Source organism: Eurytemora carolleeae, unplaced genomic scaffold (assembly GCF_000591075.1).
Source record: "Eurytemora carolleeae unplaced genomic scaffold, Eaff_2.0 scaffold540, whole genome shotgun sequence".
Lineage (NCBI taxonomy): Eukaryota > Metazoa > Arthropoda > Copepoda > Calanoida > Temoridae > Eurytemora > Eurytemora carolleeae.
The window spans coordinates 1,605-24,002 of NW_019396578.1; the positions used below are offsets into that span (position 1 = coordinate 1,605).

At 30.8% G+C, this 22,398-nt stretch overlaps 2 protein-coding genes and 1 long non-coding RNA gene across 3 annotated transcripts in view; all 3 read left to right on the plus strand.

Moving 5' to 3' along the window:
• LOC111705819 (DNA-binding protein D-ETS-6) overlaps positions 1-2,776 on the plus strand; it is a gene marked incomplete in the record, with an annotated part of 4,374 nt that extends 1,598 nt beyond the window's left edge. Inside the window, 2 exon segments of the mRNA XM_023478498.1 lie at positions 92-220; positions 877-2,776. Coding sequence (XP_023334266.1) covers positions 92-220; positions 877-1,843 — 1,096 coding nt within the window.
• Positions 2,777-8,820: 6,044 nt separating this feature from the next.
• LOC111705823 (neprilysin-2) lies at positions 8,821-20,933 on the plus strand. Its single transcript, XM_023478502.1, has 22 exons — positions 8,821-8,920; positions 9,222-9,291; positions 9,986-10,060; positions 10,493-10,574; positions 10,940-10,982; positions 11,056-11,144; positions 11,995-12,082; positions 13,478-13,567; positions 13,761-13,824; positions 13,887-13,973; positions 15,028-15,105; positions 15,285-15,437; positions 15,662-15,726; positions 16,185-16,249; positions 16,592-16,685; positions 17,481-17,629; positions 17,888-17,993; positions 18,295-18,397; positions 18,772-18,943; positions 19,654-19,765; positions 20,202-20,369; positions 20,721-20,933. Exons 1-22 carry the CDS (start codon positions 8,868-8,870, stop codon positions 20,824-20,826), a joined length of 2,112 nt encoding a protein of 703 aa, XP_023334270.1. The 5' UTR covers positions 8,821-8,867; the 3' UTR covers positions 20,827-20,933.
• Positions 20,934-21,222: 289 nt separating this feature from the next.
• Positions 21,223-22,057, plus strand: LOC111705830 (uncharacterized). The gene is made up of 2 exons (XR_002766084.1): positions 21,223-21,452; positions 21,918-22,057. It is a non-coding gene; the product is annotated as an uncharacterized LOC111705830 (long non-coding RNA).
• The last annotated feature ends 341 nt before the right edge of the window (positions 22,058-22,398 follow it).

Below are 22,398 nucleotides of genomic sequence, written 5' to 3' on the forward strand. Positions count from 1 at the left end.
TATTATTATAATTATTATAATTATTATTATTATAATTATTATAATTGTTATTATTACTATTATTATTATTATTTTTATTATTATAATCTAGTGATATCCTGGTATGGGAAGGGGAACGAGGTGAATTTCGACTAGTAGAACCTGATGAGGTGGCCAGGAGATGGGGGGACAGGAAGAATAAGATTAACATGAACTATGACAAGCTCAGTAGGGCACTCAGGTACTAGGTCAAACAGTACAGCGAGGTCACACAGTACACCGAGGTCACAGAGTACAACGAGGTCACACAGTACACCGAGGTCACACAGTGCACCGAGGTCAAACAGTAAATCGAGGTCAAACAGTAAATCGAGGTCAAACAGTAAATCGATGTCAAACATTACATCTTTGTCAAACAGTACATCGAACATCGAAGTTAAACACTACAACGAGGTCAAACAAGGTCATTAAAGGTCATCAGTACAAAGAGGTAAATTTTAGGCCATTAAAATGATTGTAAACACCTTTTAAGTTATTCTTTCTTTTTTATCTAAATTGTAGATTGCTCTAAGTGAATTCTATAAATCAAAGACAAAGATACCTTGGGATTTTAAAAATCTGTTTAGAAATCTGTCAGTGTTTACAGAAATCTGTTTAGAAATCTGAACCCGCCTCACCATGATATGCTCTTGTATGACATAGACAATACCCATAAATTTATCTAAAGTAATGAACTGGTCAATAAACATAAAACACAGCAATTGTGCAGTGTACACAGGTCACTTCACTTATATATTTTCAAATACACATACAATTTAATGTCGTCTTCCTATTCCACAGTTTAATTGGTCCCACTGTATAATACTTATAAAACACATTAATGATAATACTGTGCAGGTACTACTACGACAAGAATATCCTGACCAAGATATCCGGGAAGAGGTACGCCTACAGGTTTGATTTTCACAGTCTTCTCCTGGCCTGTCAGGCCCAACAGTCTCCTACACCATCAGATACTAAACTTACAGAACTAACAGGGATACTTGCTCCTTTCCTTAATTCTACTCCAGGTACTTCAGGTACCACTAGTTCAAGTTCTCCGGGTTCAACAAAACCCTCCACGGGTCCTACCCAACCCTCTCCAGGACCATCACAACCATCCCCTGCTCCATCTACTCCGATATCTCCGTGTTCTCCGGTAGATCAGTCCAACCCTCCACCACAGTATACAGACCAAAGGACAGATCCACCTGCTTATACATCCTTTGCAAGGACGTCGAGCAATTATTTTAACAGCTCTGAACCACCGTCTTTCTCAAGCTTTGAGACTGAGTTCTCCCGGTCCTCTGACTCCTATATGGAACAGAGTTCAATGAGTTCGGAGATTACTCCTTGTTCTCCAGAGTACACGGAGTCATTCCAACCAGTCCCAGAGTTCTCTCAGTTCCCAGATCTGTATGCTCAACCTCAACCTGAGATACAAGCTTCCAGCTCAGCACTCTTCTTAGACCTGGAGGAGAGTTGGAACTATGATATGTGGGGTGCGGAGGAATCCAACCCAGCCCAAACCTTTAGTTCTCCTCCGAACCCAAACCAGAGCTACGGTTCTACTCCAAACCTGAATTCAAGTACAGATCAGATTATCCAATCCTTCTCTTCATCTCCGAACCTGTCCACACCAGATCATTTATCCTTCTTCTCCTCTCCGACCCAACCTCAACCCTATCATCCATCATCCAACCTCAACCAATACTTTCTCTCTTCTCCGAATCTAGCTCCGGACAGTTCCTGGTCTCAGGTACAACCTGGAGTAGAGCGGAGCAATTCTGTTCCAGCAGACATGTTTTTTAATCTTCTAAACTAATCAAACCCAAACCATAGTTAGATAACGGATAGAAAGGATATCAAGTATGTGCAAGGAGAATTCTGCCATTTTTTGTTACCTCTATAAGCTTTTTTAAAACAAATTTCATTTTTCATACTTTGTTTTTCTGTCCCAGTTTATAAATGAAACATTTTGGATTTTATACGCAGCACACACGGTCAAAAGGCATAAAATTGTGTACAAAAATGTTTATTAATCTATATTTACATTTATAAAATCAGCTAAAAATGAATCTCTACAGGACGTTCAAAAGAACATGCAGCAGTACAAAAACAACTGTTCAAAAGTATCTATATATAAATATATATATAATGTAAATAATATTTATGAGATTATATTTTGTCTTTTACAGATATTTTATGTTTTTATCACTTTCTATTAATTCTCTACAGATTGTACAGCGTAACGTATTATAAGATTTCTTTTCTGTGGTTTCAAAGTTTATTTCATATTTTCAATATAAGTATAAAGGGGCTGTAGACGTATTTTCAATATAAGTATAAAGGGACTGTAGACGTATTTTTAAGTAACCCTTTAGTTTTAGAGTGGCATTGTCCAAATCACAAAGGTACCCTTGAAACTTTGTAAGATCAAAGATTTGTTTGTAGTTGAAAATTTATCATTTTTAACAGTGATGATTAGTAAAAGCGCGAATTGTAGATTTATACTGATGAGGAAATTCAAAAGTTTTAAAAGATAAAAAAATTATATTTTTTAATGATTCTTATATAACAGAAGTTAAAGGGTATCGTTGTGAATCGAACACGGATGAAATGTTTAGTAAACAAACATTTCTGAATTGGATTATCCCTTTCAAAGGTATAAAATAAATCTGTAAACATGGCTAGCTCATATACGAATGTGATTCATTGTTAATATTGTCTTTATATAAATATAGATCTAATCTTCGAACATTTGTTGTCTTTAATTTTCCTTATTCCCTTTTTTAAAATTAAATGTTCACTGTTGTATAGAGACTGACCCTTATCATTACCCAAAAAACCAATTTAGAAAAATAAACGTTCATCGTGGACTAAGTATTCCACAGAGCACTCACAAACGAAAATTTTGGTTTATATAAAATACCAGAGCTGAAAACTTTAGAATGAATTAATGCTTAATCCTCTCTTTTTGTTAATATCGAGACTAACCTAATCTTGTACTTATATCCTAAAAAGTGTATAAAATTTAACCAATCAGAGTCGCTTATATGAAGCCGATAAATTTGAAATTTTGCCCGGCATTTAAGATTAATATACAGAAACTGGAAGAACTCCCTAATTTTAAAAACCGGTTTTTGGATTTTTCTCTTCTATATCCAAGAAAGAACGGTTTAAGAAGAAAATCAAAAGTGTGTCCATTGGATCCTCAGATGGAGTAATCGGGATAGAGGATATCTCATTCTAAAGTTTTCAGCTTAAGCCGATTTATGGGCAGAGATAAAGCAAGTTATTTAGAATACATAAACACGGCAAACCGGAACTGTTGTATAGAATACATAAACACGGCAAACCCGAACTGTTGTATAGAATACATAAACACGGCAAACCCGAACTGTTGTATAGAATACATAAACACGGCAAACCCGAACTGTTGTATAGAATACATAAACACGGCAAACCGGAACTATTCACCAAATGAATCATCTCCTTTTCATAAGATTACTTTGAGATTAGACCTTAGGCTCAGTCTGTTTCTTGGACAAATTTCGTTACGAAGCTAAACGTCTGGGGTCATATTTACTCTATGTATATAGTCATCTTTCTTCTCATATTTAATCCGCGCACGCACAGCACACCTGCTCAACCTGTCTCCCGTGCACGGAAACACTGCGCACATAATCTTGAAAAAGGGCAAATGAGATAGTTACACTACTCCAAAAGTAGCATGATCCGAGCCGGTACAACATGTGCTGAACATCCATTCAGTTGTACTGTCCAGTCTGGACTACCCAGTGTAAAGTCGACCCACATCACGGTTTATGCAACAAATGTATACATTTGTTGCATAAACCGTGATATGGNACAAAGCTTTAAGTTACCGTTGTGAATTAGGCATCACAGTCCATTACCGCCTGATCCAATCAGGGTTCAGTCATGTGTTTGTTGTTTATTCTGAACCAATAGAAATAGTATGGAGGTAACATCTATCTTTCTATCTATCTCATTATCCAATTAGAGATGAATCCTTATACTGGCGCTATAACAGTAAATGGAAATATTTACTTATCTTTGCATGGATACTCACTCCCTAGCTATGACTTAAACAAATTGAACTTACTACAAAATTATTATTAAATAAGGCAAAAAAAATAATATTCATCAATTTTTGAAATATATTCAGTGCGAGTGCATAGATCGAAACTTGGCCAATTTAAAATAATATTTTCAAAAATAGCTTGAAAAACTTACGGCTGGACCAAATTGGCTGATATTTTTTGAGGGAACCCATATGGGCGTAACATAGGCTAAAAGGATTAGAACATTTTTTCAGAACTCGAAATTTGTTTTCTTTTTCAAAATTTGAAATATTTTTTTTTTTCAAAATTCGAATTGCTTTTTCCACGGGCTTTAATAATTAGTTACAAATAAAGAAATACTTTTTTCTCGGAAGTTTTTACTAGTAAATTAGAGGTTTCTTAGCGGAAGTGAAAATTCCAAATGGATAGCTGAATAAACCTGTTGCAAGATGCCACCTGCCGACAAGTTCAAAACAAGATACTTTTTCCCATGACTTCATGATTTCATTTTGGAAAATGACTTCAGTTAATTTCGTCATTCTTTTCCCAGAACTTATTTTTGTTCCACCAATCAAAACTCAGTAGTGATGGCAGAAGCCAATGAGAATTATGCTAAATGCCGCCAGCAAATGAGAACTCAGTATTTGGATTTAGCGGCAAGTTTAACTGCGGATTTCTTGGAAAAGACGATGATTCATGCTGCGGGACTGCCTTAGGCAGTTTTGGGGGTTACTCAGGCACTGGATACTTCAGGTCACAAGCCAAAAAATACTTCAAAATGGGACTGCCTGCGCTAGCTCAGATGCGTATTTGAAGGGGGGGGGGGGGTGAATATGATGATATCCCCTGCATGTTTAGGTATAAGATGCTTAAAGAATCTCAAAACCAAATAAGAAACAATCCCCGTAGTTCTCCCGAGTTCCCCGATCAAAATTTGAGGCAAATCGGTCCAGGGGTTCCTGAGTAATAAACGGACAATCAAACAGATGTACTCTATTAATAGTTTTTGGTCGTTTTATATCTTAAAACTATCCCGATTGGCAGGGGCAGATACAGGATTTAAGTGAGGGGGGGGGGGGCAAGATTTTTAGGAACAAAAAAAATCATAATAAGAAACAAAAAATCGCGCCGCATGCGAAAATTTTTTTGACTTAAAAACTCAAAAAGAGTCAAAATTAATGACTAAAGACTAAAAAACTAGATTATTAACTTTTCACACATTATAGTTTATTAAGACAGATATTTTTCCTGTTTTGCACTAGGGTTTCTTTCCCGTAAGAATGCTATTGAGAAGCTATTCTGAAAATAGGAACAAAAAATCCAAATGGGGGGGGGGCGAATGTCCCCCCGCCCCCTCTGTATCCGCCCCTGCGGCGATTGGGCTTTTTTTTTTGGGGGGGGGGGCACAGAGCGGAGTATTAGGGTAGGGTTAGCCAAAATGATTTTTTTCCATAAACCTCTTTTTTATGTCAAATATTTTTTTTTTGAGAGAAGTCTCGACCTAAAACCCGCTTTTTCATTGAAAACTCTTAGACTAGGAATTTTTAACACGCTACATTGACTAAATCAAGGTTTTGGCGTGCTGCATGCTGGCGCCCTAAAATCTGTTCTATATGGCTGTTATAATATATTTATATATTTAAATTATCCCGAAACCACTGTTCATACTATAAAATATATGTTTTTCTTCCGAAATACTGGCAGTAACAAAGACGACATCTAAATATATTGCGGTATTACAGGATCAATTCAAGGATAAATATATGAACGGGAAAAGTAATTATAAATTGAAATCATTATAAATCAATGCAAGCTACAATTAATACAATGTTTGTAAATGAAAAGATAAACAGAATATATCCATTTTGTCTATTCTCAACATGAGACAAAATACAAAAGCATTTTAAGAGGAGTATTGGGCCAAAAATCAGTCATCCCCTCATGATCCCCAAGACCCCCAAAAATGCCCCACCGTGTGTGGGGGTGGGACCCCCCTATGATAAATTTCAGTCCTACCCTATACATAAAAAACCTTCCACAAGCGTGATAGGGTTAAAGAATTATCTAGCCATAAGCATTTTCATTTTTCAATCCGGTTTCGTATATATATCACATATATATATCATTTTATACGTCTAGCTTTCTTTTTAAAGACTGAAATTAGATATAGATAGATAGATAAGTGTATCAGTTACAAACAAATAACGTCTAAGATCCGGTTTTGTCTACATCTGATTTAACAGAGTGTCTCAATACTCTAACATATTTTTGACACGTTTTTTTATTCATATGAGAAGATCATATTATCAAAAAACCATCATAAAAAAATTGCAAATATTTAATAACAAAATCGTTTACTCATGTACTGCATAGTACTCTTTTAAGCTAGTTTAGTTTTAAATTGGAAATACACATGTTCCAACTATATATAATATTATCAGAAATACTAAATCATTTTGTTCTCCTTAATAGCTCTTTTAAAGAGGAGTTATTATTTAAAACACGTAAAATTTTTATCTTATAAAATCTAGATATTAAATTTATTCTAAAGACTATACAACCAATCTATAATTGAATAAATTTCAGCGGAAAAAACTGGTAATTAGAATTAGGACTTCCAATAAAGTCTGAGAGAAAAATATTACAGGAATTAATGTCCTGAAGAAAATATGCCAGAAAAAACCCAATAAAAAAGTCCTAAGCTTCGGGAAAGGAATTGAGTCTTTGCCACAAACTCTGATTTTTAAATCCCTATATCTTAAGAACCCAATGTTGTAGACCTTAGATATTTCAAATTATGACTTCTGTTATATCAAACAATCAAAGTTTGAATATCAAAGGTTTACATAACTGGTTGTAGATATATGGGTAGTAGAAATTTGGGATTTATTGCAAAGAATCAATTCCTTTGAACTACAGTGAAACCCTTAAAAACGAATACATCGGAAGAATTTATCAAATGTCGACTTGACAATTTATCAATGAGTTTTATTCTATATTACGTAAATTTCAGTATTTGCGAAAATAAATAAATAGCAATGAATAGTTCCATATAATCATTTAATTTAAAAACTAAATATCTGCAACATTCCATTATCAGAAAGTGAAGAATACGACATTTTATGAATTCTTTCGATGTATTCATTATTAAGGGTTTCACTGTAAGTAATAAAAAAGTATAAGTTCCTGTATTATTGTATTCTTTAATACAATAAAAAAGTATAAGTTCCTGTATTATTGTATTCTTTAATGTTCCTGTATTATTGTATTCTTTAATTCAATAAAAAAGTATAAGTTCCTGTATTATTGTATTCTTTAATACAATAAAAAAGTATAAGTTCCTGTATTATTGTATTCTTTAATACAATAAAAAAAAACTTTTTTGTTGTTGTGGGACCTCATGTGAACCCAAGGAAGGCACTGGATGCTCAGAATTACAAAAATTTGTCTCCAAAATTTTTTTTCTGTAAAATTTATTAAAAAATGTTGATTTTATTGAATCTGAAAATTTATTTTGTTATTGTTTTATATTGTGCTAAGAGAAAATGCTCACACAATTTGAAGTAGAATATTAGAATTTTAGAATATTAGAATATTAGAACATTAGAATATTAGAGTATTAGAATATTAGAATATTAGAATATAAGAATATTAGCATATTAGAATATTAGAATATCAAAACATTAGAATATTAGAATATTAAAATATTAGAATATTAGAATATTAGAATATTAGAATATTAGAGTATTAGAATATTAGAATATTGGAATATTAGAATATAAGAATATTAGCATATTAGAATATTAGAATATCAAAACATTAGAATATTAAAATATTAGAATATTAAAATATTAGAATATTAGAATATTAGAATATTAGAATATTGGAATATTAGAATATAAGAATATTAGCATATTAGAATATTAGAATATCAGAATATTAGAATATTAGAATGTTAGAATATTAGAATATTAGAATACTAGAATATTAGAATATTCGAATATTAGAATATTAGAATATCAAAACATTATCTTTTTTCAAAGGTATGATTTACAACTTACCTATACATGTTAATTTTATGTTTTTTTACAGCTGCACTGACAATGACATTTATATTTATTAAATAAAAGTGTCTCAAAAATGAATCTTGGGCAAAAATAAATATTTTTTCCCTGAATATTTTATAAGTTTTACTATTTTCATATATTGTGGTAGGCGATTATATCAAAACAATGAATACACCTTTTTACGTAATTTTTTATTGTTACCAAGCTTTTTTCAAATTACAAGTTTACAAATAATCAAAGAGAAGCTTTTTTACTTAACAGCTTTTCTTTACTTCTTTGTTTAATTGTATCAATGCTGTTTAACTCCTTTATATATAAATCAAAATTAAAATCGAAAGTCGTCTTTATTGTATTGATATATGCGACTACCACTGCAGTACACATAAAAATCCTAAATATCTTTACAGTAATAAAAAAATGTAAAAAACACTTTACTTTTACAATCAGTAGATTTATGGATAAAGGATAAAAACTGAAAAAGCTGTTTTTTTGAGACATTTGCTAAATTTATTTAAACATTAAAAGTGTCGTTATTTATGTTTCCATCGTAAAATTGTGCTTTTATAGGACAACACGAACAGACGTAAATGCTTAGTTTTTATTTTGCATGGATCATGCACAGTACACACAGGACATTAAAATTATTCAGTATAATGCAATATTGTTATTTTATTTTACATGTTAAAGAATATTTCAGATGGAATTTCTTCTATTTTTGCTCCTAGTTTCTACTGTGTCGGCGGGTTATCGGTAGGGCTGAGCAAAGTTCCTATATAAAATAACTTTTTAAAGTTAACTGAAGATTCTGTTGATAAACGGCAATAACAGTTAATGAAAGAATAATTTAACAGAGACTGTCGTTAATTTTTCTACATTTATTAAAATACAAATAATCTTTAAGACCTTGTGCTGTTTTCTAAATTTCTAAATTTTAACTCTGAACACTGCTAAAACAAGAAGCAAAAAACTAAAGAATATTGTTAACTAAACGTCATGTTAAGTTCTTAGGAACAGATACCTTTTTTTTCGTTATTTAAAAAATGTGCCTTAGTCCTGGTTATCGGAAACAGGGAGGAAACGGGGTCTTCTTAGTTTCCGGAAATAAAACTGAGATTAGAAAGGTAACTAGATTCAATTACTCAAACAACGTTTCAAAAACGTTAAAGTATCGATTTTAAAAACTTTTAAAAAGATTTTTTTTTTAAATTTCCAAATTCCAAAACGTTACTTCCTGAAATAACTGAATGTTGATTTTTGGTAAAAATTTAACAACTGATTTATTTGTGTGCATGAATTTTAATGTAACTGGATTCAAATTTCCATTTTTTAGATGTTTTAGTATTTTCAGATGTGACTATTTTTAATTTCCTACTTTTTTGATTTTATAAATTCGATTTGTTGATTTTTTCTTTTTTTACAAAACTTTTTATGGAACAAGTTTGTGGATTTAAACCTTTTTCTTTTCAATTTTTCTCAAACGAGTATTTTAAACATTTTGCATAAAGCTAATAATAGTTTTCACATTTATTTTAAGGTAGCAAAAAAAGATTGCACATTTGATTAATAAAAATACAAAGAAGTTTTAAAATAAAAAATATTATTATGATAACTTACAACTTCTCTTAAATCTGAAAATTCCAAGAGTTTTTAAATTCGCTTTTATACTTTTGCACCCTCCAAACTAGATACCTCTCCTAGTTCATGATTTTATATTTTCAATATTTGCTTTGTTACATATAGTATTGCAAATGTTTAAGTGTTTTCACAAAATGTTGAAATCATCCCCNGAATCTAATATCAATCTTTACTAATTAGGCATTGTCGACATGCCTAACCCCTGGCTGTGTGAAATCAGCTGCAACTGTTCTTGAAATGATAGACTTGAAAGTGGTAAACATAGTCAAATCATCATCTATATATATAAAGTTGTAATCTCTGTTTGTCTGTTTGTTTGTCCGATTTTAACTCGGGATGTCCTGGTCTGATTTAATTGACTGAGGAACTCGGAAAAGTAACAGGAATGCTCTTAGCTTGATTTCAACGTTAAGTGGGTCGTCTTTTATCAGGAAAAATAGCTAAAATCGTAATTAATGATAAGGGGCGTTTTAAACTGTGGGACTAATTATGACTCCCCCCTGGTACACTAGTTCTCCAAAAGTGTAAATTTTGTGACCCAATTTGTTTATTATTTCTCTATAGAAAAATAGTTTAGAAATAAACATTAAATATCCATTTGCAAGTGCATACACTATTATTTTGATGTTGTAATTCTTGTTGATTAAGTTAGTTTTATTTTTTTATTTTTATATAATTCTTTTAAAGGACCCCTGCAATAACTTTTATGACTTTGCATGTGGAAACTTCATTAAAGAGACAACTATTCCAGATCATAAATCTGAAACAGGTATTCAAGATTTATAAAATAATCAGACAGTTGAACGTACTCCTAGGAAAATAAAAAAACAGGGTAAATTTGAATTTTTTCAAACTTAAAAAGTATAAGTCTAGTATTTTTGATATTTCTTTTGTAGTAGGAAGGTTTTTAGCTCAAATTAGTCCCAAACAGACCAAGGCAGCCAAATTGGTGCACTCCTTTAAACTTTAAATTTTTCTGTTCCTCTAAATCTTTAAATTCTTTCAGGATTTCAGTGACTCTAAAAATATCCAAAATTCCTCATGTTTTACAAAATTGTATCTAAAAACTGAAAATTAAATTTAAAGCAAGAATGGATCAATTAATTGGCTTTTTAGCAAGAATTATTTTCTTAGGTCCCTTCTCCATGATGGAAGATAAACTTATTCAACGTCTAAGGTAAACATATTAAAAAGAATAATAGATATTTTTGTTAAATATTCATTCAATTATGCAAATAGATGTTATATAGGAAATTGTTTGAATCAATTCCTGTAGCTAATGAGCCAAAGATATTTGAGTCTGTGAGAAATTATTACAAAAGCTGTATGGATCAGGTATAAAGATAACCCCCCAGCATATCCTGGTTTTCAAGTACCCCAGCAGGGATAGGGTTAAAGCTAACCTAAAGAGAATTAACCTAATAGTTAAAGTGTTCAAAAACATTTATGATCAAGCTAGAACAGTTTTTTTAAGAAAATGGAAAATAAGAAATTAATGAAATGAAATGGATTTGTTCATGTTGTTACCATATAATTACCAAAAATGTGCTTGAAAATAATAATATTAATATTTTTTTCAGAGGAAACCAACCTCTCATTTAAAATATTCAATAATCAAATTATAAAAGACATGGTTAACAATTAATTTACAGTATTGATAAACCATTGTAAACTTTAATGAATAGTTAATTTCATGAAAAATCTTTATTTATTTATTTTATTATCAATCAAGGTTATTATAAAACGTGGAAGAAGTTCAAATCAACTAAAACTGCACTTGATTCTTTGGTGAATCTGTGGCCGAATTTAAAGAATCTGAGGGGCGGTTTAAATTTAAGCCGCGGCTTAAACATATGGTTGGTTCCACTTAAAATTGTATTAAATGTTTCAAGATTAAAGCCGGCGCTTAATTTAAACCGGATTTTGGCAGATTTAAACAGCCGCTCAAATTCTTTAAATTCCATCTCAAGTCTATTTAATTTAGTATAAAATTATCCTTCAGTAGAAAGCCTTAGACGGCAAATGCATCAAAAAATTTCACTCAATTAGTTAATGAAATGATTTTTAGATAACTCTATCAGTAGAATTTTAGTTTAAAATATATCGCAAAATAAGTTTTTTAACATTGTTTTCTTAAATTGTTATATTTCAGGTTCTATGTTTGATGCTTAACTTATACTGATGCTTTTTTTCAGCTAAAGCCAACCAAAAAGGACCTAAAATAGGAAGAATCTTGGAATTTAAAATTGGTGTAAACCTTGAAGATGTCAACATCAGGGAGGCACTTTTTATTGATAAACTTTAGTTCTAATATATCTCAACAATTGTCTTCATACATGGCTCAAGGACTAAATAAAAGTAGTATAAAAACATTTTAACACTTGGAAAGAAAACAAGTTTACAGGTGCAACATTTATATTCTGCATTGTTTTGTAAGAGCTTTTACAGGGACATATGTTTTATCTGTATGCACTGTTTAGTTTAGTGGGTTATCTTGGCCATCACATTGTACAAGGTGTTTTATTAATTCTGTAATTTTCAAATAGCTTATATCTCCGCTATTTTTAAAAATCTGTTCTGAGTAGCTTATCAATGGAAGTTTTATAATCCGGGAAATAAAGACATGTTTTGTTAACTTTAATAATTTATTTTAATTAAATTTTACAATATTTTTAAATTTTAATATGATATCAGATGGAAACATTTTGAAGTGTATTCCCCTTCTAATTTTTCCTGTTCAAAGTTTTCTTCTTCTTTCTTGTTTATCTTGGTTTAAGCACCCATCTCTACTGTCAAGAGATTTCCCTTCCACTTTTTTCTGTTCAATTTATTTTTTCTTCTTGCTTCTTGTTTCTTGTTTTTACATAAGGCCTTTCCAAATAGTTCTTTTAACATCGAGTTGTGGAGCAGGTAGGAGAGAGATAAGGAGGTTTGTAGGAAGAAGGGTATAGGGGATTTCTCCCTGTGTTCCTTCATTTTATAAAAACATGTAAATTCGCAATTTCATATTTTCTGTCACATCATGTTTTCACCAAAAATCATGTTTTCTGGAGGTGCCGACCAGAAATAATACTCTGATTTCCTTACCAATCTAAATAAACCTTGGCATGGCCATGGAGACAGTTTCCTGAAAATTACAGCCAGATCAGTGAAAAAAATGTGGGTGCAGCATTAAAAACCCTGTCGTCCCCCTCTAACCCATGTCAAAGTAGCAGACTACTTCCACTCCAGAACCAGTTTGTATGACAAAGAGAGCGGAGGCCATTTTGAACGTTTAATGAAAAAATCTCAGCAATTTTTTGCCATATAACAAACGTCCATGTGTGTGGACAACCTTAATTGTTTAAGGAATGTAAGCCATAATAATTTAACCAGTGCTGTATCAGAATTATAAATTACAAAATTAAAAAAAAACATCCTGCAGATTTACCTGGTGCGGTTTTCATATGAGGTCCAAACACTGGCCATTCAATGGAGAATTTTAGTATTCTTAGGATTTTTTATAGTTTACAATTAAACGTTGAACCATTTCTGCTTTCTCAAGGCTTAAATTCATCAAATGATTCTGGGGCCAATATCAATATCTGTGTGCAGGTCAAAATTTAAACAAATTAGTAATTGCAAGTCACAAGAACCAAAAGTTATTTAGAATCTAAAAAGTTGTACCTGCAGAATGATTTCAGCCACATCACCCACTCCAGTGCTAAGCCCAGAATTTTTAATTAATGGATTAAAAAACAAAAATGTTCAGGCATATTTCAGGTAAGAAGTGTAAAGGAAATTAGTCTTAGCCACAAACTTAAATTTTTTAATCCCTCTTAGCAACCTGATTGTGTAAATTTTTGATTATTTCGTGAAAATAAAATATAAGGTATACAACACATGGTATTTTAGCATGTAAGGATTAAAAAAACCATAGTTTGTGGCGATTCAGAAATCATAGATTTTTTCCGAGGTATATGGTTGACATAGCGGTGTATCTTGGGGCAAAGAAAGAAATTGCAGAAAAAGAACTAAAAGTAAGCTTAATTGATATGAACATGAATATAAATTGATTTAAATTGTTAATAATAAACTTTAGGAATCCTTGTTATTTGAAATAAAACTAGCAGAGATGATGAGTGTACCAGAGGAACAGAGTAGAAATGCAACAGTTTTCAATAATCAGGTTATCTAATAATTATTATAAATAGTTTAAAGGAAAGACCAGCTAGACATGGTAGTCGAGCTAAAAGTGCAGTATCGTAGAGAAAAACTTTAGGATTCATTTAATACCAATGAGAAATTTTTATGATGTACAGTTTTTGAATAAAAGCCTAAAGTTGCTTGTAATATTTCACCAGTTGTTTCACACAGAAATATAAAGAAAAAAGCTTAAAATCACGAAATACAAAATATAATATTCATCACAATCTGCATGCAGTATTTTCTGTTTAAAAAAACATAAGAAGTTTAATGATGATTTTTCAAATCATTAAGATTATTTGTAGGGTTTCCAGTCATAATTATGTTACATGTAATTATGAGTAACAATTTCTTTTGCTTACGCAAAATTAAGTGTTAATTGGTAATATTAGTATTGGCTAAAAATTCTGATTAACCTGTGCAACATTACTTTCCCTGACAGTTAGTTTTTATTAAGGCCGTACTTATGCAAAATTTTAATTTTTCTCAGAAGGCACAATAATTGCAAAATTTTGCCAAATTATGCCTTAACTTTTGCGTAATTGAAGTTTTGCTAACTACTCATAATTATTGCAAAAATTCACAAAATCACTGACGTTTTGCTAATTATTTGTAATTATTGCAACATTTTGCAAATCTACTTTCTAAAAATTAGGTGAAATTACACTGTAATTTCGCGACATTGAAGTTTCATTAATCATGCTTAATTATTGCAAAATTTTGCAAAATTACTTTGTAGAAATTACGCTAAATTGCGCTGTTGTTTCATGCAATTAAAGTTTTGCTTTATGCATAATTCTGTGAAATTATGCAAAATTATAATAGTTTTGAGTAACAGAACCTCATTTCTTGTGAGTTAAAAATCAATTACGTTTGAAAACCTAAATATCTGTAACATAAATCAAACCTTATAAAATCCAGTATAATTAAACAAGGTATTTGCTCATATATAGAATTGGTACCTTAAAGTTATTACTAAATTTTTGACTAAAGCTTCTTCAATCATTGTTAACTACTTCAAAACAATTTATTTTCAGATGACAATTAAGGAGGCAAATAAACTCTTTCCTGGGTTTAACTGGACATCACACATCAACAACATATTTCCTAATCTGGTAATCTAAATTATTTATACTTGATCCTCTTCAACAGAGATCTTAAGTTTTAAAAAATCACTTTCGGTATTTTTGAATTTCATACATATAACATGACACAAATATTTTTTAATTACAAAAATTGTTGTATTAAATGTTTCATATAATTTGCTAATTCAATGATCAGCATGTTGTTCTAGGAAACCCCACTGCAATCATATGAAGTGATTAATGTTGAAGTTCCCATATATGTGAAGAGAATAGCAGAATACCTACACACTGTACCTACTCGAGTTCAAGCTAATTATCTAATCTGGAGAATTATCAATGACTTGGTGCTGTATGGTGACAAGGTCTAATTTATATGAAATGTACTTAAATGTTCTTATTTTATAAAAAGCCCTTAACATTTTTTCCTGATAATGTTTTTTTTGAAATTTACAGAATTCTTAAGCAAATAAGTTTGAACTAAATCACATTTAAAAAAAAAATCTTTTTTAAACCTTGAGTTATAAAGTATAAAAAATTCAATCATCATCAAAATTAAATTTTTTCCTGTATTTCTATTTATGTTTAGACTATGCAGCAGATTGATCTGAAATTCAAAAACATTTTAACAGGGGAATCTCTGGCAAGTCCTAGGTAAAACTAAAATAAGAATTGGAAAGAAAATCTGATGGTACATAATTTCTCATACATTAATTTAGATCCAAATTCAGATCTTAAAGAACATTTCCCTGGTCCCCTAAAGATGCAAAACCATTAAAAAGTCATGGAACAACGTTATTTAGCTTCACAGAACAAGTTGTGACATCATGGCATGCAGTGAAAAATTTATTTTTCTGGATAAATGCCGTGTGGAATAATTTTTAGGCAACTTTTTCAGCATGTCAATCAATTAAACCTAGAAATTCTGAGACAACAAAAAAATTTACAAAAATTCTGTCTTCACAATTTTGAGGTTTACCTCTAAGAATATTTTAGTCCCTAAATTTAAAGTTAAATTCTTGAATTTAAAAGATATCAAAATTAGTTATGACTTTAGAAGCTGGTACTCAAAGATATTCTCAACATAAGTATTTGACATTTTATTTCCGTAGATGGGAAATCTGTACTAAGGCAATTGCAGGATTAAGTGATGGTTATGATTATTTCTTCATGGAAGGTAAACAAACATGCAAACTTTATACTTGGATTTTAAACCAAGCTCAAATAAAGACATTTAAAATAAGCATCACTTTCACAGGAAAGATAAAAAGTGTATTTATTCATAATAACTAGCACTATTTGGGTTCGTCCTAGTGGACACTGCGGCTAGGACAGGCTAAGGGTCTGAGCGCCACCTCAGTTAGGACAGTCTATATAGGGGGCTAGGTGCTGAGGCCACATTTCCAAAGTCTTTACAAAACTCAATGAAAATCATTTAAAGCTATGCACAAAATTGATAGGAGGCCGGAAGATTCTAATTTTTTTTCTCCAGGAAATTACTGTACTATTTTAATCTTAGGTACTCAGTTAAATGCTGTTGGTGCCATGTATGCCAAGGAATACTTTCCTGAGAGTAGTAAAAATATTGTAAATGATATGGTTACCAACATCAAGTAAGTTACTTGAGAAGAGTTGTTTTTAACTGCATTAACTGCTATGCAAATTTAAGCTTAAGATAATTAAACTTCAAATTAGTGTAGACAATTTACTGGAATACCAATTGGTAATCCACAGTTTTCTTTACAGTAAATCAGGTATTTAGTCAATTAATGCTGTCGGATAAGTTAATATATGTGAACATTAGCAAAAATATTCCGTAGCACTGTGGCTGAATAACCTATCTGCCCAAAAAGGAAATTCTTCTTGTTCCATGCCACCAGTGCAGACAGATCATATGGGATCACATCATTATTTTCCAGTGTTTCGTGTGTTCTACATATTAGAAGAAAAATACAAACTACAAATATAGACTAAATATTATGACATGTACAACAACATAAAAATTTTAGAATTGTGGATATCCAAATCAATGCTTGATCTTCTCTTTTTGTTAATTTGAAGATTAATTTCATCAAAAAGTGTATAAAAATAAAAGTGTAAAGTGCCAATTGCGTGGGGTTTGTGGAGAAACCAAAATAGCAAATCAGAGGAGGCTGGAAATCTTTAATTTTGCACGGCATTTAATAAGTGAACTCTCATTGGTCAGAAACTGGCAGGTAGAGAAAAAGAAAGAAATAGAGCCGATTAAGAGGGAAAGAGTTCACATTGGATTTTCAGATTAAGTGTATACAATATTAAAGTTTTTAACTATGAAAACATTTTCCTTAATGTAATTATAGGTAATTTCTAACAAATTTTTGGACAGTTTTTCAAAAATTAACCAAAAGCTGTAACATAACTTGATTAAGGAAGGAGTTTAAGATAATGTTGGATGAGCTGGATTGGATTGATGATATTACAAGGAAGAAGGCTCATGTCAAGGTGGACAAGATGACACCTCACGTTGGATATGCCAAGGAGATCTTAGATAACAACCTCATCAATGAGTTTTATGAAGGTCTTTAATTGATTCAGCATTCATCAATGATCATTAAACCTTTTGTTATGCAATTATGGAACAAATATTTTGCCAGTAAATCATCTGTTCAGTAACAACAAAATTCAATATTTTGGCACCTGTAGCACTTACATCATTAAAAAAGAAAACATTTGATTTCATTTTTTGTCTCCTTTTTTTAATGGTATCATTTGGGTTTTAAACGTTAGATTTGAAATCTAAAGATTTCAACTTATTTTTTAAAGTTTTTTAAATAAGGTTTGGAGTTGGCTTCTCCTGATTTTCTGACAAACAACTTGATTTTGAAGAGCTTTGTCAAAAAGTACCTTTCACAAATATACAGAAAACCAATGGATCATAAAAGGTTAGTTAAACCGATATTGATTACATATTTAGTGTAAACATCCAGTAATGCAACAAAAAAGTAAGTGTCAAGTATGGAGATTTACCTTAAAAGATTTAGAATTCAACAATTTGGCAATGAAAGTAAACAAACAGTTATCAAGGGGAAGTAGGACCACTATTGAGAAATGATTTTGATTGTTCAATGACTTCCAGAGTTAAGAAATTTTGATAGATAATAAGAAATATTGCAATGAAAACAATGGTCCTCTTTACCATCAAGATATTTTGTATGGTTTATGAATAACAAAAATAATTTTTAGTTGGAAAATACATGGTGGAGCAGCGTTTCCAAATGCATTTTTTGAAGAAAACCAAAACAGCATAATTTTACCAGCAGCAGTGTTTACTGGCCTATTTTTTCAGGTTACTTTTATTCCATTTGATTCTTAAAACTTCAATCATCGAGTTAAGCTGTGGGTGAGACTTAACAAAGCCCCTGAGACATGTTGTCTAACTTTTCTTATTACAAAACTCTTCAAAAATCGAATTTTACAGGATGTCCTTAACACTATTATGATATTGAGCAACTGTGGGGTTATTATCCAATGTATTTTAAGTAAGTCACAGAGTTAAAATTTCAACCATCTCAACTAAAACCTGCCAATCCAGGTTATATTTACAAATATATGTTCTAATTAGATTTAGGTTTTAATTTCTAAATTATCAACCTGTGTTGATAAAAAATATTACTAAAATCTGATTCTTCATTTCTGTAAAAATAAGAATGTAAAATTTAGGCTGACCGTCCTAAATACATGAATTATGGTGCCATTGGGTCTGTTATTGGTCATGAGATCACACATGGATTTGATGATCAAGGAAGTCAAAGTGACGATAATGGAAACCTAGTCAACTGGTGGGATCTAGATACTAAGCAAAAATTTCTAGATAAAACTCAGTGCATTATTGGTACATACTCATTCCAAATTTTATTTTAAATCAACAGTTGAATATTTCAGCCAAATGTTTCCAAAATTTATAATCATAAAACTCAAAGTTATCTGTAATGTTTAAAGGGATTGACCAGCAATTCACGGTAGGTGAACTGAGATTGCAGTATTTGTTGAGAAATTTTATAATGATTCATTTGAGACATATAAAATGTTTTAATGATGTATTATAATAACTGAGTTTGAGCACAAAGTCAACGTTTAAATTCATCCATTTGAGTGTTTGCATTTCAAGAATCAATTTTTAAAAGATTATTTAAATATAATGACAACAAATAAAAAAAATTCTACAGGAAACCAATTAGATGTATAGGAACATATTTATCAGTTAAAATTTATTTTCTCGATATAATAGATAATAATATTAGTTAATTTTTAATTTGTCAACCTGTTCCTAAGCAACTAGTTAGTTTACTGTAGAGCTTTAACAAGAGATTTTTTTGTCGTCTATTGCATAATTTTTTAAAACTCATTCTTAAAATCATTCCTCAAATATGAACAATCTTTAGAGGATTTTAACGTTAGAATTTGCGCTCTTGCTGAACAAATATGCACCGTAAAAGGTACATGCCTCAAATGATTCCTAAAATATTTCTCCACAATACTGCATTTTCAGTTCAACTACCATACATTGCCTGTCACTCCCTTTAATTAATATTTAATAATTAGACCAGTATGGAAATTATACGGTTGATATAAATGGGACAGTTTTCAATCTTGACGGAATAAACGCCCAAGGAGAGAATATAGCTGATAACGGTGGTATCAAACAGGCCTACAGGTAAAACATAACTATGGGTAAAACTGTTTTGTTGGATCTCTGGCCAAGGTTGGAATTCTGAGACTTAGCTAAAGATGTTTTTATTTATGGCTAAACATTTCAGAGATGAAAGGACTTTAAAATTTCATTAACTTTTAGAGTTTGTTTGCAGGTTATTGAGTTCAGGCACTGAATTCCTGTAGCTTACCCAGATATCTAACTAGGGTTTAAAATTGGAATTCCTTTGTGGAGAATTGCACAATACTGTGTGGAATTGCGCTTCATTATTTCAAATTGTGCGGAATTGTGCAAAATTGGGAGGAATTGCACAGAGTTTACAGGGCTTGCAAATGCGTGTAAGTAAAAGCCACTTGCATTGGAAACCATAAAACCAAAACAATAATTACCAGCTTTAAATGCTTTAAGTTGTGCTTCATGTTAAAGCTAAAATGTGTAGAGCATATGAGAGGCTGATGAAAAAGGAAGGGAAGGAACAATTTTTACCTGGACTACAATACACCCCACGTCAACTGTTCTGGATTTCAGTGGCTTCACTTCAATGTAATGCAATTAGAGACAAACAATTACTGAATATAGTACTGACTGGAACTCACACTTTATCAAGGTATTTTTCACTAATCAGCTTGTTGAGTGTTCAGCCCAGTCTGTTTTAAGTATTCTAAATATGAAAATATGAAGTAGATGAACTTTCTTTATAGAGGTTCTTTAATTTTAACCAAGCTTTGTTAATGATGCATATTTGTGGCATTAAAAGAATATATCCAAAGAATAAATATTAAAAAAAGATCAATTTTAAAATTTTAAATTTGATAAAGCTTTTTCTAAATTTAAAAGATTATCATAAATCCATAGCAATTTAAAATGTTCATTAATAAAATTACAATAAATTACTTAATATTTTTTTTCAGTTTAAACAGACCATATGAAATTTGAAACCAAAAACCTTATTTTATAGATTTAGAGTGAATGGGCCATTAAGCAATCAAAAGGAGTTTTCAAAGGATTGGAACTGTCCGCCAGGGTCCCCAATGAATCCTACAAAAAAATGCAGTGTCTGGTGAACAAAAGTATTAAATTGAAACAAATTTTTAATAATTATATCTGCAAAACGTTTAATCAATAACCTATTTTCAAATATATCCAGGACAAATGCAACTAAAAAAGTGAACCAGGTGACTTAAAGGGAGTGTTCGCGAAAAATGAAAGGGAGTATAGGCTTAATGCGATAAAAATCGCTTTTGATCGCTACTAATCTTACTTCTATCTGTTGCGTCTATAAGGAGAAAATTGTTAAAATATTCTAATATTCTAATATTTTAATATTCTAATATTCTAATATTCTAATACTCTAATATTATATTATTCTAATATTCTAATATTCTAATATATCTAATATTCTAATATTCTAATATTTTAATATTCTAATATTCTAATATTCTAATATTCTAATATTCTAATATTCTAATATTTTAATATTCTAATATTCTAATAAACTAATATATAGATATAGATATATAATCTTTTCTGAGTATTTAGATTGGGATGTTTAAAAGAGATTTTAAACATCTATTGTTAAAAGAAAAGAAATCGTGATTTGGAGAAGAAGACATTTGAATTCTGCCTTCTTCTTATCACGTTAGATATAGTGTGTCCCACGAAACATGAAGGGTAGCAAGACGACTTGAAGGTTGTCTTTAATATTTAATAAAATTTTTTTCATAAACCCTATTTTAGAAGTAAAACTGTAGAGTTAATAATCACAAAATACCCCTAGTCTTGGCATTTCCACTTCACCTGAGATCAGGAAGATTTTGTTCAAAGGAATTGACTTTTAGCCACAAATTCTGATTTTCTAATCGCTATATCTTTGCAACCTGATGGTGTTAACCTTTGATCATTAATTGATCTAAAATAATTCATAGTTTGAAATATCTAAGGTCTCCGACATTGAAATGCAAAGATATAGGGATAAGAAAATCAGAGTTTGGGACAAAAACTCAATTCCTTTGCACATTTTTCTTATTTAATAAAATTGAAATCTGAACAAAATGCTGAATATCTCCGTTAAAATTGACAGCATAAAAAATACATAAGTGCCAGGACTGGGAGAATTTTGTGGTTAATGTTTTAAGAGTCATGTGTGTCTATTTAGGTTGATGACTGAATGTCATACAAACAAGTACGTCGTCTTGCTTCTGTCATGTTTTGTGGATATTCAGACTTTGTTCTGTCTCAAGATGGTTTGCTTTCAATAAAAAAATATGTCTAATGAATATAACATTTATAATTTGGTTTTAGTTTTTTCATTTGCAGAGAAACTTTTGTAATTCAACTGTAATGGGGAATCACATGGATTTGGCGCAAATATTTTTCTCTTCACATAACTGGTTAATTCTCGCAAGCGAATAATTGCACAAGCATCAGCCTTCGGAAGAAACTCAAGTTTCCTTCTTTTAGAGGCACTGATTGAACCATGGTTTAAATAATGTTAATAACTAGCTGAAGGGCCCGCCTGTGGAATTGAAAAAAAATCAGACCATTCGGTCCAGCCGTTTGGCCAGCTATAGTATAGCTAACATATGCAAATATACATGAGCTAAGAGCTTTATTATATAGATAAATAGCTAAATTGC

Excerpts from the sequence above, each read along its gene's own strand:
- LOC111705823 (XM_023478502.1), top strand. The coding sequence starts at position 8,868 with ATGGAATTTCTTCTATTTTTGCTCCTAGTTTCTACTGTGTCGGCGGGT. Across the intron at positions 15,727-16,184 it reads GAATCTCTGGCAAGTCCTAG|ATGGGAAATCTGTACTAAGG; the intron begins GTAAAACTAAAA and ends TTATTTCCGTAG. Across the intron at positions 16,686-17,480 it reads GATATGGTTACCAACATCAA|GAAGGAGTTTAAGATAATGT; the intron begins GTAAGTTACTTG and ends AACTTGATTAAG.